The sequence below is a fragment of the Bos javanicus genome, chromosome 21, assembly GCF_032452875.1.
Source record: "Bos javanicus breed banteng chromosome 21, ARS-OSU_banteng_1.0, whole genome shotgun sequence".
Lineage (NCBI taxonomy): Eukaryota > Metazoa > Chordata > Mammalia > Artiodactyla > Bovidae > Bos > Bos javanicus.
Genome location: NC_083888.1, coordinates 58707710 through 58723370, shown reverse-complemented (window position 1 = coordinate 58723370; position 15661 = coordinate 58707710). Strand labels below are relative to the sequence as shown.

At 50.6% G+C, this 15661-nt stretch overlaps 1 protein-coding gene across 4 annotated transcripts in view; it reads right to left on the bottom strand.

Moving 5' to 3' along the window:
• Positions 1-5605: 5605 nt before the first annotated feature.
• Positions 5606-15661, bottom strand: part of LOC133234544 (serpin A3-8) — a 46428-nt gene continuing 36372 nt past the window's right edge. For 2 of the 4 annotated variants that reach the window (XM_061395222.1, XM_061395223.1), the window contains exons 2-5: positions 12276-12911; positions 10158-10431; positions 7087-7237; positions 5606-6032 (exon numbers count right to left, since the gene is read on the bottom strand). In XM_061395222.1, coding sequence (XP_061251206.1) covers positions 5835-6032; positions 7087-7237; positions 10158-10431; positions 12276-12909 — 1257 coding nt within the window. In that variant the 5' untranslated portion in view covers positions 12910-12911 and the 3' untranslated portion in view covers positions 5606-5834. Of the gene's footprint in view, positions 6033-7086; positions 7238-10157; positions 10432-12275; positions 12915-14771; positions 14889-15661 lie in introns of those variants that run through there. The other 2 variants (XM_061395221.1, XM_061395220.1) reach the window with 2 other exon arrangements.

Genomic DNA, 15661 nt, shown 5'->3' with positions numbered 1-15661 from the left:
CTGAACTAACCTCTGGTCTAAGCACCCCTTTCAAAGCTCTTGATCACACAGTACCTTAACTAATCTGTGGATTCTTTTCTTTGATTAAAGAAGTAGAAATGAAGAATAAGGAATTATCAGGTGACTAGACCCTTTCCTTAGATTCCCCTCCAGTGTCTGGGGAGCAGATGCTGTGAGCAAAATAGCATCTAAAAAGTCACAAGGAGTCCACAGGTGTAAACTCAGTGGGAGACAGGAAGAATCTGACCCATAACCTCGATGGTTAACTGAGATTACATCCCCTTTTTCCCTTTAAAAACTTTCGTGGTCAACCAGTCTTAGGAATTGGTTCTAGGAAATGAATCCAACTTCTCCCCATGTTGCCAGACTCTTGAATAAAGCAAGCTTTCCTTCTCCACCCAACACTTGTCTTTTCGGTACTGGATTCTTGGTGGCCAGTAGCCCAAACTTGAATTCCATAAGAGCCCTGCTCCTCAAGTCTGCAGGGCCCAGAGACACCTTCACTCTGATAGGGATCCATAGCTGCTGGAAGACTATGCTGGTGGGGCTGCTTCACGGGCACCAGGAAGGCTTCCTGCAGGAGGTGGCATCCAGCCTGGATCCCAAGGAGAGGACTAAGCTGGCTGGATGAAGAGGAGGGCAGGAGGCAGGAAGATGTACTTGTAGGAAAGAAGGAAGCAAGAGGGGCTGCTCCACAGCATAAGGGCAGCCTGAGGGTGGGCTGCAGGGAAGGGCGGGGCCGGGCAGGGACTTACTGAACTTCCTCCATGGGCCAGGTGTGTGTAGATCCATGTCCCCTCAGTGCTTGTAAATCAAGGTGTCTAGTGAATATTCTGTCCATTTACAGCTATTCACTGAGCCCCCCCAAAACAAAATAAAGTCAGCCACTGTTTCCCCATCTATTTGCCATGAAGTGATGGGACCAGATGCCATGAGCTTAGTTTTCTGAATGCTGAGCTTTAAGCCAGCACTTACTCACTCACTAAGTATTTGTTGAGCGCCCACTGTGTGCTAACCCTATTGTTGCTGTTCAGTTGCTAAGTCACGTCCAACTGTTTGCGATCCCACGGGCTGTAGCCCCCCAGGCTTCCCTGTCCATCACCAACTCCTGGAGTTTGCTCAGCATCAGTCCTTCCAATGTATATTCAGGCTTAACTCCTGTAATCTTATTGAGAATATAGTCCTGTACAAAAGTGTCAGAGTCCCCACTCTCAAAGAGTTTTGAGTGTAGTAATGGGCACTGATGAGTAAACTTGCAGTTAAAATACATATTGTCTTTATTCTTTGTTAACAGAGTGGATCAGATGGACTTCTATCTCAAACCATATATAAAACTTGACTCAGGGATTTCCCTGGTGGTTCAGTGGCTAGAACTTCACACCCCAATGCGGGGGGCCGAGGTTCAGTCCCTGGTCAGGGAACTAGATCTCACGTGCTGCAGCTAAGACCCTGTGCAACTGGATAAAGAAATGTGTATTTTTAAAAACTTTACTCAAAATAGTTCAAAGACCTAAGTATAACAACTAAACCGATAAATATCAGAGAAAAGCAAAATTAACATCCTTGGATTTGGCAATGGATTCTAAAACCTGACTCCAAAAATCATGAGCAACAACAAAAAAGTAGATAAATTGAACTTTTTCAAAGTTAGAATTTTTGTGCATCAAAAGACACTATCAAGAGAGCAAAAAGACAAATTACAAAATGAGAGAAAATATTTACAAATCAAATATCTGATTAAAAAAATTGTATCTGTAATACTTAAAGAATACTGACAACTCAACAATAAGACAATCCAGTGAAAAACTAAAGACAGGACTTGAGTATCATTTCCAAAAAAGATACACAAATGGCCAGTAAGGACTGAACAAAATCTATGTGTGTGTGTGTGTGTGTGTGTGTGCACGTGTGTGTTTGTGTGCTCAGTTGTGTCCGACCCCAAGGATTCTAGCCCACCAGGCTCCTCTGTCTGTAGAATTTTCCAGGCAAGAATACTGGAGTGGGTTGCCATTTCCTCTTCCAGAGAATCTTCCCAACCCAGGGATCAAACCTGTGTCTCTTGCATCTCCTGCATTGGCAGGAGGATTCTTTTTACTAGAGCCACTAGGGAAGCCATCTGGTCAGAAAAAAATCTGACCATCATTCATACATAGAGAAATGCAAGCAAAAAGCACAATGAGATACCACCTGATATCTACTAGAATAATGATGATAATGATAATAATATATAATACCAATAATAATGATAAATAAACAACCAGTGTGGTCAAGAATACAGAGAAGTTAGAACCCTCGTACACTGCTGGGGAGAATGTAAAACGGTGTAGCTGCGGTGGAAATCAGCTTAGTGGTTCCTCAAAGAACTAAAGGTAGAGTTACCATATGACCCAGCAACTCCATTCCCATGTACACACCCAAGAAAAACGAAAACATATTTTCACATAACAGCCTGTACCTGAATGTTTGCAGTAGCGTGACACCTAGAAACCGGAAACAGATAAATGACCAGCAGCTGACAAATGGATAAACACAATATGAGGTATTCAGACAGTGGACCGAATTCAGCCAATGGAATTCAGCCATGAAAAGGAATGAAGGGCTGGCCGCATACCCCGTGGACGAACCTTGAAAGCATCAAGCGAAGTGAATGACGCCAGGGATGAAAGGTCACATATTGTATGATTCCCTTTACAGAAAATGTGCAGACTTTAAATCTGGAGACAGAGAAAGCATGTTAGCAGTTACTTATTAGTGTTGGGGAAAGGCAGTAGTGGAGAGTGAGAGCTTAATGGGTGTAGGCCTCATTGTTTGTTTAGTCATTTAGTTGTGTCCGACTCTTTTTGGCAAGCCCCATGGACTGTAGCCCACCGGGCTCCTCTGTCCATGGGATTTCCCAGGCAAGAGTACTAGAGTGGGTTGCCATTTCCTTCTCCAGGGGATCTTCCTGACCCAGGGATCAAACCCCAAATCTCCTGCATTGCAGGTAAATTCTATACCAATGAGCCCACAGGGAATTTAGAGATGATTTTTTAGAAGTTGGAAAGTAAAACATAGTGATGATTGCACAGCAATTGGGAATGTACCAACTGCCATTGAATTTTATACTTTAAAATGATTAATTTTTAGGTATTTAAATAACATCTCAATTTCAGAGAGAAAGAAGAGAAAATTTGATGTAGGGTAACTAAACTCCCTGTGTAAACATTGTTTGGATTCTAATTGAAAGAAACCAATTAAAAAACAAACAAACAAACATTTGGGAACCACTGAGGGAAGCAAAGACTTGATATTTGAAAATATTAAAGAAGTATGTTTTATTTTCAAAGTATGATGTACTATTTTGGGTATGACTTTTAACATTCTTATAGTTAGAATGTAAAGGATGTGTAGGATTTACTTCAAAACAACAAAAAGGGGGAAAGTGATTGAGAGGTAGAGAAAAATGATGCTGGCCCTATACTGATAATGACTGAAGCTGGTGATATGTGTGTGGGGGGTCATCATGCCATCCTCTTTATTTTTGTATCTATCTGAATTCTTCTGTAATAAAAATCTAAAACACACACAAAAAATCATTGAGGACAGGACTGTGCTTTATTCATCAGTACTTGATAGACCCTTGGCATGAAGTGGGCACTCCAAGGGAATGAATGAATGAATGAACAAATGAATGGATAAAACCAAGCATCTCATCACAGCCCCTGCTGTGCCCTCCCTTTAGTGAACATCAGGAGAAAGAATCAAAGATCCTGAAAAGTCAAGGAAAAGTGAGACTGGATGTGCTTAAATGCAGGCAATCAATGAATCAATTAAAAACAAAATCAGAATGAACAAAGCTGGGAGAAAATTAAGTCTTGCTCACACATCTATAACCCATAAAATTCCTGCCTCTGCACTCTGTATGGCGGCTACCTGTGTGCCATCCCCACCACCAAGCCAGCTCAGGAAGGACAAGGCTTTTGAATTACAAAAGTTTTGCAAGCCCTCTTTCTGCTGAGCACCTATTAACTTTTCTGTTTACACTGCATTAAAGTAGAAAGCTCAGTAGATTATTCATTACTATTTAAAAAGCACTCTAGCCAAAATGAAGAAGCTGCCATGACATCATGACATTTGCAAGAGTCCTAAGCCAAGCTCCTAGCAGGCAAGATCAAGGACGTGAACCCTGCTCTCCACTCATCCCTCCTCTCCCTCTACAGCCTGGACCACTTTGGCCCCATTTCCTGCAACATCCCCTTTAAAGCCCAGCCTGCATCCTGTCCTGGCCCTGAATCTCTTCTCTATACAGCAGCTGGAGTCATTTTCCTACCAGTCATTTCTCCTCATCTTGACCCTCTATTTAAATCCCTTTAAAGCTTCCTAGGACTCTATGGAAACTTCTCAGAACCCTAGCTGAGTGTCAGGGACCTGGTTCTCCAGCGGCTCCATCATGGCCCCAACCTCTCTGCAGCCCCTCCACATCCTGCTCCAGTTGCGTCCAGTTTCTTTCCCTACTTGATACTTTTCCACTCATTTTTTTCCCCCTAGCTGGAAATATTCTCCGCTCTGTTTACCCTCAACCTTCTATTTTTCCTCTACTGGCAGAACTGAGATCCCTTCCTCCAGGAAGCCCCCACCTTGACTTCCCCTGAGTTTGGTTCTCCCCTCTCAGCCTCCTTGTTCATCACCCATCTTCCCCATTATACCCTAAGTCCCACGAGGACCATAGCTGAAAATCCTTATGGGCAAAATGGGTTTGTGGTTTAGTGTTCCTCTGACATCCATCTGGTTAGGATAATATCCTGCCTGCAATAATCTCTAGCAGTATGGCCTTTAGGGAATTACAGAGCCTCTCTGTGCCTCTATTTCCTCATTGGTAACACAGGATGAGGAACAGCAAGTATCTCGTGTGATCAGCTCAAGGACTAAATGCGGTCTGAGCAGGCTGCCTGGCAGAGAGACCTCAACCCTGCATTTGTGGATGAGGTCTTTATTGCCCGGAGCTGTTCTCCCTGGAGATGACAGAGTCCCTGATCACAGCAAGGGGAGGCAGGGCTGGGTGTTGCTCTTACTGCACGTGTGTGCTTACTGCTCTTTCACTCCCAGGACACCTCTTCTGCCTGCTGATGGGGATCCACTGGCAGGGGAGGAGGTAGAACTGGTCAGGAGGTGACAGAGCTCAGCTGGAAACCTGGAAGTAGCTGGTCTTCCAGGCTGGGGTGCTGGGTGGCAGAGGGGTGATCCTGGGGGAGGAGGCCCAGATCAGCTGCAGGAGGGAAGGCTCCAGGGGCTGTGCTGGAAGAGGTCAGGTTGGAGCCCCCTACAAGTGAGCACGAGGGGACATCCCAGGTCTTGGGGAGAGAGCCGTGAACTTGGACCTGGAATCAGAGCCCCTGGAAGTGGGCTTTGGGCAGCTGGGCCTCTCCCAGTCCTGGGCCTGCAGTCCAGTGGGCTTGGTCACAGGCACAAAACTGGCTCCTGGGCTGGCTGGTGAGGCTGAAGCAGAGGGCCTCAGAAGTAGGGTGGGCCTAGTGTGTGTAGGATGTCAGAGGGGCTTGTCCCTGGGGCCCAGGCAGCAGCAGGGCATGGAGTCAGGCAGATCAGGGCAGAGACACACAGGAAAGAGTCCAGTCCAAGGAAGGTGCTTTATTGCTGGCGTAGGGCTCAGCGCCTCCTCCTGAGCAGGGCAGACTCCGTGTGCACAGGGGCCCCCAGCATTGTCACTGTCACCTTCCCGAGGGTGAGTGGGTGGGGTTGGATGGGGGGCTGCTCCTCGGTGCACAGAGGTCAGGCTGCTCCGAGGGACCAGGGCACCCAGCTCCTTCTTCAGTGGACCCGCCATTCGGAGGGGAGCTCTAGGCTTGACTGGGGTTGGTGACTTTCCCCAAAAAGATGATGCTCTGGGTGTCTTTGAGAACTATGGCAATCAGGAAGGGCCTGTTGAAGCTCAAGGGGATGTGATTGTTTATGGATGTGATTCCCACCTTGATTCCCGTGGCAGCAGCTCCTTCCGTGCCCTCCTCGCCCACGTCGAGCACGGCCTTGTGGACCACCTGTGGGGACGCCAGAACATTATCCACTGGAGACGGGGAGGCAAGATGTGAGCAGGGGCCTGAGCGCCTCTCAGGACCGACGTTCATCCACCTGCTCCTGGTCTGCACTGCACTGTTAACCTGTTCAATTTGTCTGTCCTCCCATCAGACTGTCAGCTGGTTTGCCGTCGTGATGTATAGGTGTGCAAAGTGAGGTTGTCAGTGATGGGTCGAGGGTTAGAGAGGCACAGAGCCAGGACTCCCTGATTCTGGAACCCTCTCTGAGTCCAGAGACTGTGATGCCCCCGAATTCCCCCTAGTGTAGGGGCAGGGGCCACATCAAGGCATTTTGTTTTCTTGCAGGGAACTGTCACAGTCCTCCAGGTCCAAGCAGCAGATTTGGGTGGAAACAGCTCTCCTCCTCTCCTGTCCCAGCTGACATGTCCCTGAGGCCTTGGCTACTTTGCCTAGGACGTGATTTGCCATCCCTGAACCCCTCTGGCTTCTTAGCACCGTGTCTGCTTTATCAGGTCCTCTGGCAGGTGGGGTGCAGGGGAGACTGCAGGGCTGTCCAGCACCTGCCCCCCTCATTCACTCTGATTCCTCTGCTTCTCGGATCGCAGTACCAGGACCTCTGGTGTTCTTCTTTCCTGCTCTTAGTGTATATTCATCACGATGGCCCTGAGCCACTGTTAGTACCTATTACTTCTTACCTGCTCTGCTGGATTCTGCATGCTGGATAGGAACTATCACCTCCTTTTACAGATGAAGAAAACTGAGGGCTATAGGATTTGCCTCTATAGGAGTGAAGAGTAGAGCTTGGCATGGGGTCCACCGCTGATATCACCCAGGTCTTTCCCAGTGATGGAATCCTGGTTACATATTTCAGGGAATGTGGGGACAACCCCCAATATGATGGTAATCCAGCTCTCCTAGGCTTGGGGAGTCCTGGAAAGGGCTACTGAATTATAGGAAAGTCAAGGAATTTCTAAATTCAAAATTAGCCAAGCATCTGCCTGTCTGCCCCCATTCAAGCTCCTAAAAGAAGGATGAATTGTCCAAAATTTGGACTCACCTGGGAAACCTCTAGCTTGTGGTCATCTGTGATTCCTGACAGGTCCGCCTCCTGGGTGAAGACTTTCTTAATTTCCAGCTGGGAAAGTATGTCTTTCAGCTTATAGTCACTGGAGATGGAAAACCTTGGTAGGTTGAGTTCATGTATCCGTCTAGGAAATATGAAAAATGAACTCATGCTTGACTCAGCTTGATCTTCCGTGGTTTACTCTCCAACCACCACCTTACCCCTGGGGGGAAAAGTACTCCTTTCCTCAAGTTTCTAGACCCATCTGGCTAACTCTTTCTAATTCATTAATCATCCTTTCCTTTCTGCAGGAGTCTAACCTAGGGACAGTGCACAGAGGTTGGGACCTGGCCCTGTTCCTCCCCTGCAAGCTTGCAGGGCACAGGAAACACCCTCCTCCAGCATGGATTCCACAACTGCTGGGAGACTGCTGCTCCACAGGCACTGGGAAGGCTTCCTGCAGGAGGTGGCATGGAGCCTGAGTCCCAGGGGAGGGGATGGATCTGACTGGGTGAAGAGGAGCTTATGAGGAGGTGGATGCACTTGCAGGAATGTGGGAAGCCTGAGGGGCTGATCCACAGCACAAGAGTGGCCTGAGTGTGTGTGGCAGGGAAGGAAGGAGCTGAAAGGGGCTTGGAGGGGACCTGGGGGGCTGGGGACTGCAATCAAGGGACTTGGGGGCCTGAATCATCCTATTCAGAGTCTCTGTCTTGCCTTCCTGATGAGTTCTGTGGGAGTAGGGCTGCTGCTTCTGAGCAGAGCCACCAGCAGATTCTTGGAGCAAGAGATGCTGTCTCCCTCCTTCTCTCTGGCATGCTGCGATTCTGAACTGATGGCCTCCCTCCTTCTCTCTCTCTCTCTGTGTTTCCCTTAAGACTCCTGTCAGGGTGTCTGGTCTTATAAATGCCAAATACGACGAGGCTGTGACTCCCCTTAAGCTCTGGGTCCTTTAGAAATACAGAGGTAACGATTCTCCTCGTTGTCATTTCTCATTTATTCACTCATCCTTTATCCATTTACTCAATAAGATAATACTGAACATCCTCCATGGACCAGGAGTGTGTAGATCCATGTCCCCTCAGGGCTTTAAATCAAGGTGTGTGGTGAACATTCTCTCCATTTACCACTATTCGCTGGGCTCCTGCCCTATGGTAGCTCTTGGGGTTGGAGGGGGAAGGGTTGGGAAGGGATCACAGGCAGGGCGAGGGGGTCCTGTGTCCTGGGTCTCCTGGGATCTACAGGGTGGAGGGGTTGGGAATCAGGAGCCCCAAGGTGTCAGGTCCCCTGGATAGGAGTAGGGAAGGAGCTACAGCTTCTACATCACTTGTGGGAAGATCTCTAGTCCCTTATGGTTTATAAAGTGCCTCCCACACCCATCCCCCCTGGGTCTGCAGATCCCACACTCAGAACGGAGGGTCAAGGACACCCCTCCCCTCATAGCAGGGAGCTGAGCCCCAGAGAAGCACAGGAAGTGGCCGGGGGAGTGTGAGCCTAGGAGTGGGACTCTGGGTCTGGGGCACCCCTGCCCCCCTCATGCTGCCCACACCCCCTCCCTACCCGCCCCTGCAGACCCTGGCCCAGCACTGCCTCTCCCCTTGTCCCCCTGAGATAGGTCTCCTGAATCCCACCTCCTGGCCTGTGTGTCTACCCTCTGTTTACCCAGAACTCGACCCCTCCCCACACTTGCTGCTCCTCCGGGTCCAGCCCCCAGCGGCTCCCCTGGGTGACCCCCCTGGGCTCCTGGTGCCTTCCCTGCCTCCATGCTTGTCCTGTGCAGGCAGTTCTTCACTAGGTACCCTGGGCGATCCTTTTAAAACATTACTCGGATCATTCACTCTTTGGGCCAACTTTGTGACGAGTTTCCATTTCCCTTAGATGGGGGGAGTCAAGGGGTCTACATCAGTTCAGTTCAGTCGCTCAGTCGTGTCCGACTCTATGTGACCCCATGAATCGCAGCATGCCAGGCCTCCCTGTCCATCACCAACTCCTGGAGTTCACTCAGACTCACGTCTATCGAGTCAGTGATGCCATCCAGCCATCTCATCCTCTGTCATCCCCTTCTCCTCCTGCCTCCAATCCCTCCCAGCATCAGAGTCTTTTCCAATGATTCAACTCTTCACATGAGGTGGCCAAAGTACCGGAGTTTCAGCTTCAGCATGGACCCATGTAATCTGTATTCCCCCTGGTTTCCCTAACCTTGCTCAGCTTCCCCTCTCACTCCCTCTGCTCTGCTGCTCTGGCCTCACTAATGCTCAGCCACACCAGACTGGCTCCTGCCTCAGAGGCTTTGCATTGGCTGTTCCCTTGGCCAGGAATGCTTTTCCCAACACACCCACATGGCTCAGTCCCTCACCTCAAACATCACCCAAGGACACTCTATTTACAATCACAAACTACCTTTGGGAATAATGATCTTTTTCCTTTATTATCCCTCACCTCTGCATTTCTCACCTCTGAAAGTAACAAATGATTCAGTTATTTTATTTGTTTCTTGTCTATCTCCTGCAATTACAAAGTAAGTACTGTGAAGGTAGGGGATGTAGGGGCTTATTTGCCTACTTACCCTCAGGGTCTAAATTATTATTATTATGAGAATAGTCCCTGGGGCGTAGCATATCCTGAATTAATCTGTTCAGCCAGTGTTGAGTGGATGAATGAATAAATGAGTGCTTATGATGGAAAGACCGTGCCAAGCTGGTCCTCAGCCTCTGTCTCACCTGAGCCCTCAGCTGCCTACAGTTCCATCTTCCTCCCTCCGCCTACAAAGGGTGGCGCCATGGAGAGAATGTGCATGAGTATTGGGGTTGTGTTGAGGGTCCTCATGACTCAGCACATGTTAGAGGCAGAGGAAACCTCAGCCACTGTCCCCTCTGAGGTCATCATCTTGTAGAAGGAGAAATTCAAGCCCAGACCCACACAGGCAGCAAAGAGCAAGGTCATTCCAGGATGGGTTCTCCCAGCAGCTCCCACACCCTCTGGACATTCTGGAGGCCCTGTAGCGGGGGGTCAGGAGTCCAGGAAGAGGGGGAAGGATGGGCCCACAGCCCTGGGTCCTGGGGAGTCACCTGGGGTACAGTGATTCTCGCCACCTCGTCAGCATCTCTGGGATCAGCTTGGCTTCCAGGTCCTGCATTTTGCCCTCGTCGGGGAGGATGAAGAGGGCGCTGTCGTTGCTGGTGTACGTGAGCTCCACCAGCGTGCAGTCCAGCTCCTCGTCCCGGAAGTAAGGGGTCACGAGGTCCCCAATGCTCATCATGGGCACCTCCACCGTCTTGTTCTTGCTCACATGGAACTGTGACTTGTAAGTTTGTTTGGGATCAAAGGGCGTCCTCCACTGAGCTGGAGGCGGAGGGATAGGTGAGGAGTCTGTGAGTGTAAAGACTGTGCCCTCTCCCTCCCCCTTCCCCTGGTCCCTGAGAGGGAAGACGCTCCCCACACCAGCAGCCCCCATGCCACGTGCCTCTAGGGCTGGCTCTGCTAGGTGTGACCATACACGTGGGAAGGTAGGTAAACACTGGGAATGGAAGTGAACACAGATCAGGATTGAAAAGAGGAACACGAAGCAAAGCTGGTTAGTTGTTCTACATGAGCAATCAACAGGAATGTGGAGGGCATGGGCTAGACAGAGGTGAGGCTGGGCCTGGGGAGGTACGGGACCTCCTGGTCCTTCAAGGGAACAAGTGACCAGGGGTTAGTCATTGGCTTTTCAGGGAGGACACAGGTCCCCACAGCCTTGTGAGCCCGGCTGGAGCCAGAGCCACACGGGGACCTGGAGGGCAGGGCGGGGTCAACAGAGGAGAGGACTCGGGTCTCCACTCAGGAGGATGGATCCTCGCTGAGGCCAGGACTTCTAGGGGAGTTCAGGGCTCTGGGGCTTCAGGGAATGTGTATCCACCCCCACCTCCTGCTTCGTTTCCACCTCTGCTTCTGTCCTCATGGTGAGAGGCAGGGGCAGAGGGAAAGCAGGGCTGGCTGGTGTGCCCCTGGGAAGGAGATTTTGGAGGAAAAATCTTAGGATGGGATGGTAGAAGAAAGCACAGGAGATACAAAGAACAATCCAGGGAAAGTCAGCCCCGAATTCACATTTCAGAGCAATTCCATTCTTGGCCTTCATTTACAGATGAAAATGTTGGCCCCAGAGGGCCGTTCTGAGCTCTGCCAGGAATCCCTAGCTCAGGGCAATCTTGTGCTCCACATCTGGTGGGTCTTAGACACCTGACCACTTCTGACTCAGTGATCCTCTCTGGATCCCTGTTGGCCCTTCTTGCTCCCTGTGCAAAATCCATCTGCCTCTGCTCTGCCCCTTGTGAATATCCAGGCTGAGGTTTGCCATGCTGACCTCCTGTCACCGGGACCAGGCATCAGACCAGCTTGAAGCTGGGAGAGGATCCTGTCTAGGAGGCTCCCTTCTGTAGAGGCTGCCCCTGGATGGTGGCCGGACCTGTTCCACCCTAAGCTGATAGAAGAGCACAGATGAAGACCCTGGGGACGCGCAGGCTCCTCAGAGTCTGTGTCACCGTGAAGCCCACCAGCCTCACCGGGAGCCTCCAGAGACCAAGTCCCCCGGCAGGTCAGAACCAGCCCATGGTGGGCAGGGCCGAGGGTCCTGAGGGCTCCACCACCACCTCATTAGGAAGGACACACACAAGAGTGATGAGTATGGGAAAACCCTTCCTCTAGCAGCCGGGTAAGATTAAGTCAAAACAAAACTCTCCCTCTGCGTCAGACAAAGAGTTAGCAGCTTCCGTGCACTAACGTCCTATAATGAGCATTGGAGTTTGGGAAATCCCGAGACGATCAAAGCCAATGGTTGGTGCAGGGTCTTGATGCCCCAGCATCCTGAACTGAGGGCTCATGTGCAGTCACTAAGTCCTGTCTGACTCAGTGACCCAGTGGACTCTAGCCCACCAGGGTCCTCTCTTCATGGGATTTTATAGGCAAGAACACTGGAGTGGGTTGCCATTTCCTCCTCCAGGGGATCTTCCCAATCCGGGAATCGATCTCATGTCTCCTGCATTGTAAGGCAGGTTCTTTACCACTGAGCCACCAGGGAAGTCCACTCCTCTATAGTATTTTGCCTAATGACACAGTTGGCTGACCCAGAACAGAAATAGCCTGAAATTACCAAAAAAAAAAAAAAAAAATTTGTTCATTTCCTTCTGAATACCAATCTGGGCACCTACCTTTAAAGTAGATGTAATTCACCAGAATCACCTTTGTGAGTGGGTCGAGGTCCTTGAACAAGTCCACAATTTTCCCCCGAGTTTTATTCTTCACATAGTCATTTATTAGACTCTTGGCAGTTTCAGGATCCTTGAAGTTGGTCGAGAAGGCCTCGGAGGCGTACAGCGCCAAGGCATCTTCCCTGAACTTGTCCAGCAGCTTTAGCTGCTCCTGCACGAACATGGTGTTGCCCACGCTTAGCTGCAGCTCATTGCTGGGTCGACTGAGCGTCTGCAGGAGGTGCTGGAAACCTTGGTGGATTTCTCTCTCGGGAGTCTTTGTGAGGTTGAACTTGAGACCTTCCAGGATCTCTGTCAGGGTGGGGCCACGAGCCCCCAGGGACAGGAAGGCCAAGGCTATGGAGATGCTCAGAGGGGAGAAGATGACATTCTTATTGGGGTTCTTCAAAGCCAACTGCTTGTAGAGGCTGAAGGCGAAGTCAGTGTTGCTTGAGGCTAATGAGTGGCCATACACAGACGTCCCTTTGTGCCGTTCTTCTGGGGTCACATTCTCTGGGAGGCAGTGGACCCTGGAGCAGAGCCCAGACACCAGGAGCCCCAGAGCCAGGAGGGGGGACATTCTCTCTGCCCTCATGTCTGAAAAGCAAAGCTCCTTTCAGTCCACATGTCAGATGACGTCCCAACCCCCGCCACTGTCCCCCGTGGTTTCTGTTCTCTCGACCCTGCTGCTCTGTGACCTTCCAGGGATAGGCACCCTGCTGGGCTCCCAACACACATGAGGAGGCTCTGGGCTCCCTCTCACCCTGTGATCAAGTGCTGTGATCATTAGCAATCTCCCCAGGGGAGAGACTGGGCACAGAGAGGGGAAGGGGCTTTTCCAAGGTCACACAGCAAGCAGTGGAGTAGTGGGGGTGAGGAGCCTGGGGTGCCTGGCTCCAGGGTGGGGAAGCTGGTGATGGGTGTGAGGTGCTGTCCAGCGAGACCCATCTCCCTCTTCCCGGGAGCTGATACTATCAGAGGGCCTAGGAAGCAGGGCTCCTTTCCCACCATGCCCCCTCTCTGTCCCCCCAGGAAGGAGCCCTGCACTGATCAGAGGACACAGCACCTGTCCCCACCTCTGAGGACAAGGGTGTGACCTCAGGGAGGCTCTCCCATCGAGGTGCCTGGTCACAGTGAGGTCAGGAGAGAGGCCGCCACAGGCAGCGGGAGCCGTGCTGGAGCCTGGCTGCCCTGAGGAGGGCTGGTGTAAAGAACAAGGAGGGCAGAGCATTCTGCTCAGCTCCTGCCACGTGGACACATGGAGGGTGTTTCCAGCAAGAACCGGGAAAGGCCTCCTAGTGGGGAAAAGCAGGGTGAGCTCAGAGTCTCAGGGACCTGGTCGAGGATGTCTTTTGGACCACTGTGAGTGCTGTGTGGTGACGAGCAGTGACTGGACCTCTCTGATCCTCAGTTCCCACCTCCGTCCAACATGTGGAACGGCTCAGGTGACATACAGGAAGAAGGTGCTGGGCTCCTAAGAGGAGTTCCAGACGTGTCACCCCCTCCACTGGCCACCCTCTCTAGGACTCTACAAGCCAGACTGTGATCCCTGGCAACAGAGGACCGAGCTACTGCCCAGAAGCCTCAGGAGAGACTGAGGTCAAACTGGTGGCCTCAGCAAAGAGGGCTGTTTCCCTGCAGCCTCTGCCCCTCATCTCAGAAGAGAGAGGGCTACTGGGGTGGGAGGGGGGAAGGCGAGACAGACAAGAGGCAGAGATGGGAGGAGACTGGAGGGGAGAGGAGGAGGGGTGTAGGGCAGGAAGCTGAGCTGATTCTTGTCCAGAGACCAGGGAAAGGCCTTCACACAAGCCTGGGGAGAGAGGCAATCGATTGCCTAAACTGTTAGTTTACTCAGGAGTGGTACAATGGTTTTTGCTAAATGAGTTAACCATTTTCTTCCAAAACTATTCCTGGAGTATTCATTTGTTCTGATTGCATGGTTGCCTCTGCTTCTGAGCAGTCTGTCCTTTCAGTGCTGGACGACTCAGCTCCTGTCTGCTTGCTGGGGTCCCTGGAGGGACAGTGGAGCCCGGGAAACCCCCCCGGAGACCCCGGAGCCTCTGTCCAGAGGGACCTGGTGCACTAATTCTGTCCCCAGAACTATCTGAGAGCAGCACCCTGTGCCAGGCAAGGAGACGCACCTTAGGGCCCTCGGAGGACCTCTGACCTGATGCTGGATACACAGCTGGATGGGGCACAGCTGGCTCGAATCACAACCCCAAAGACTCAAAAGCAGAAATGCCCCCAGAAGCCCTGGTGGCACATCCCTCCCTTTTCAGGATGAACACTGAGACCCAGAGAGAGGACTAGTCTTCAGAGGACTCAGAACCCTCCCAGCATTGGACACACGTCCTCCTGCCTCCCTCCTGCCTCAGTTTCTACTGACCCCTGACCGAGGCCAGAGCCACCCTGGGAAAGGGGTCCCTTGGCTCCCAGTGTGGGAGCATCACGGATTACCTGCCTGCGAGAGCGGGATGTGGGCAGTGAATCCGAAGCCGCCGCCTGCCCAGATATTGGAGTTTCGTCTCTTTGTTTGTCTATTTATCCTGCAAAGATTTCTTCTCTGGCTTGTGAAATATAGGAGGGAACAAGACCTCAGCCTGGAAATGGGCAGATGAACATTTCTGGTAACAGGATTCATTAGGTCTACACAAACAATCTAGTTACCGAAACAGGGTTGTTTTTTTTTTTTTTTTCCCCTTAAAAAATAGCCAGTAAATAAATTCACAAAAAAATCTTTCCCATGTTAGAGTTTTCTTCTGTTTATGAAATACTCACTGAGGAACATGTGACAACTCAGAAAACATCAAATGAATCATTGAAAACTACTCCAAATTATTGTTCTTTTTAAAGAGTTATTGACTCTTATTAGTGTTTTATTCCTGGTCTGATATCGTCTTTAAGGATCACAGAGAAACCCCAAAAATGTAGAGAAGGGCTTGTAAAGTATTTCCCAGAACGCTAGCACCCAGGGAAATCCAAGTTAACATTGTGTTGTGTTTCTTTATTAGCCGCTTTTCTTTGAAGTGTGTGTGTGTGAGTGTGCACATTTGCATATGTGATAGGACAGGATTTTAAAATGCAATACACTATTTGTTTACAGCTTGATTTGTAAGTTGAAGCACTCCTCCCCCACTCCCACAGAAGGGGTGTGAGCCCAAGGTCCCCAAAGGTCGTCCGGAGTACAAGTGTTTGGCCTCCGGTCTCCAGTACCATCTGTCTGGGGGACCTGCTGTGACTTGGACACTGCCCTGCTCTCCTTCACTGTTGGTTCATCCTAGGAGCTAATCGTCCTCCCTTTTTGATCTTGAGGTCTTCTTAGCTGTCTCAATGAGATAATTTCAGGT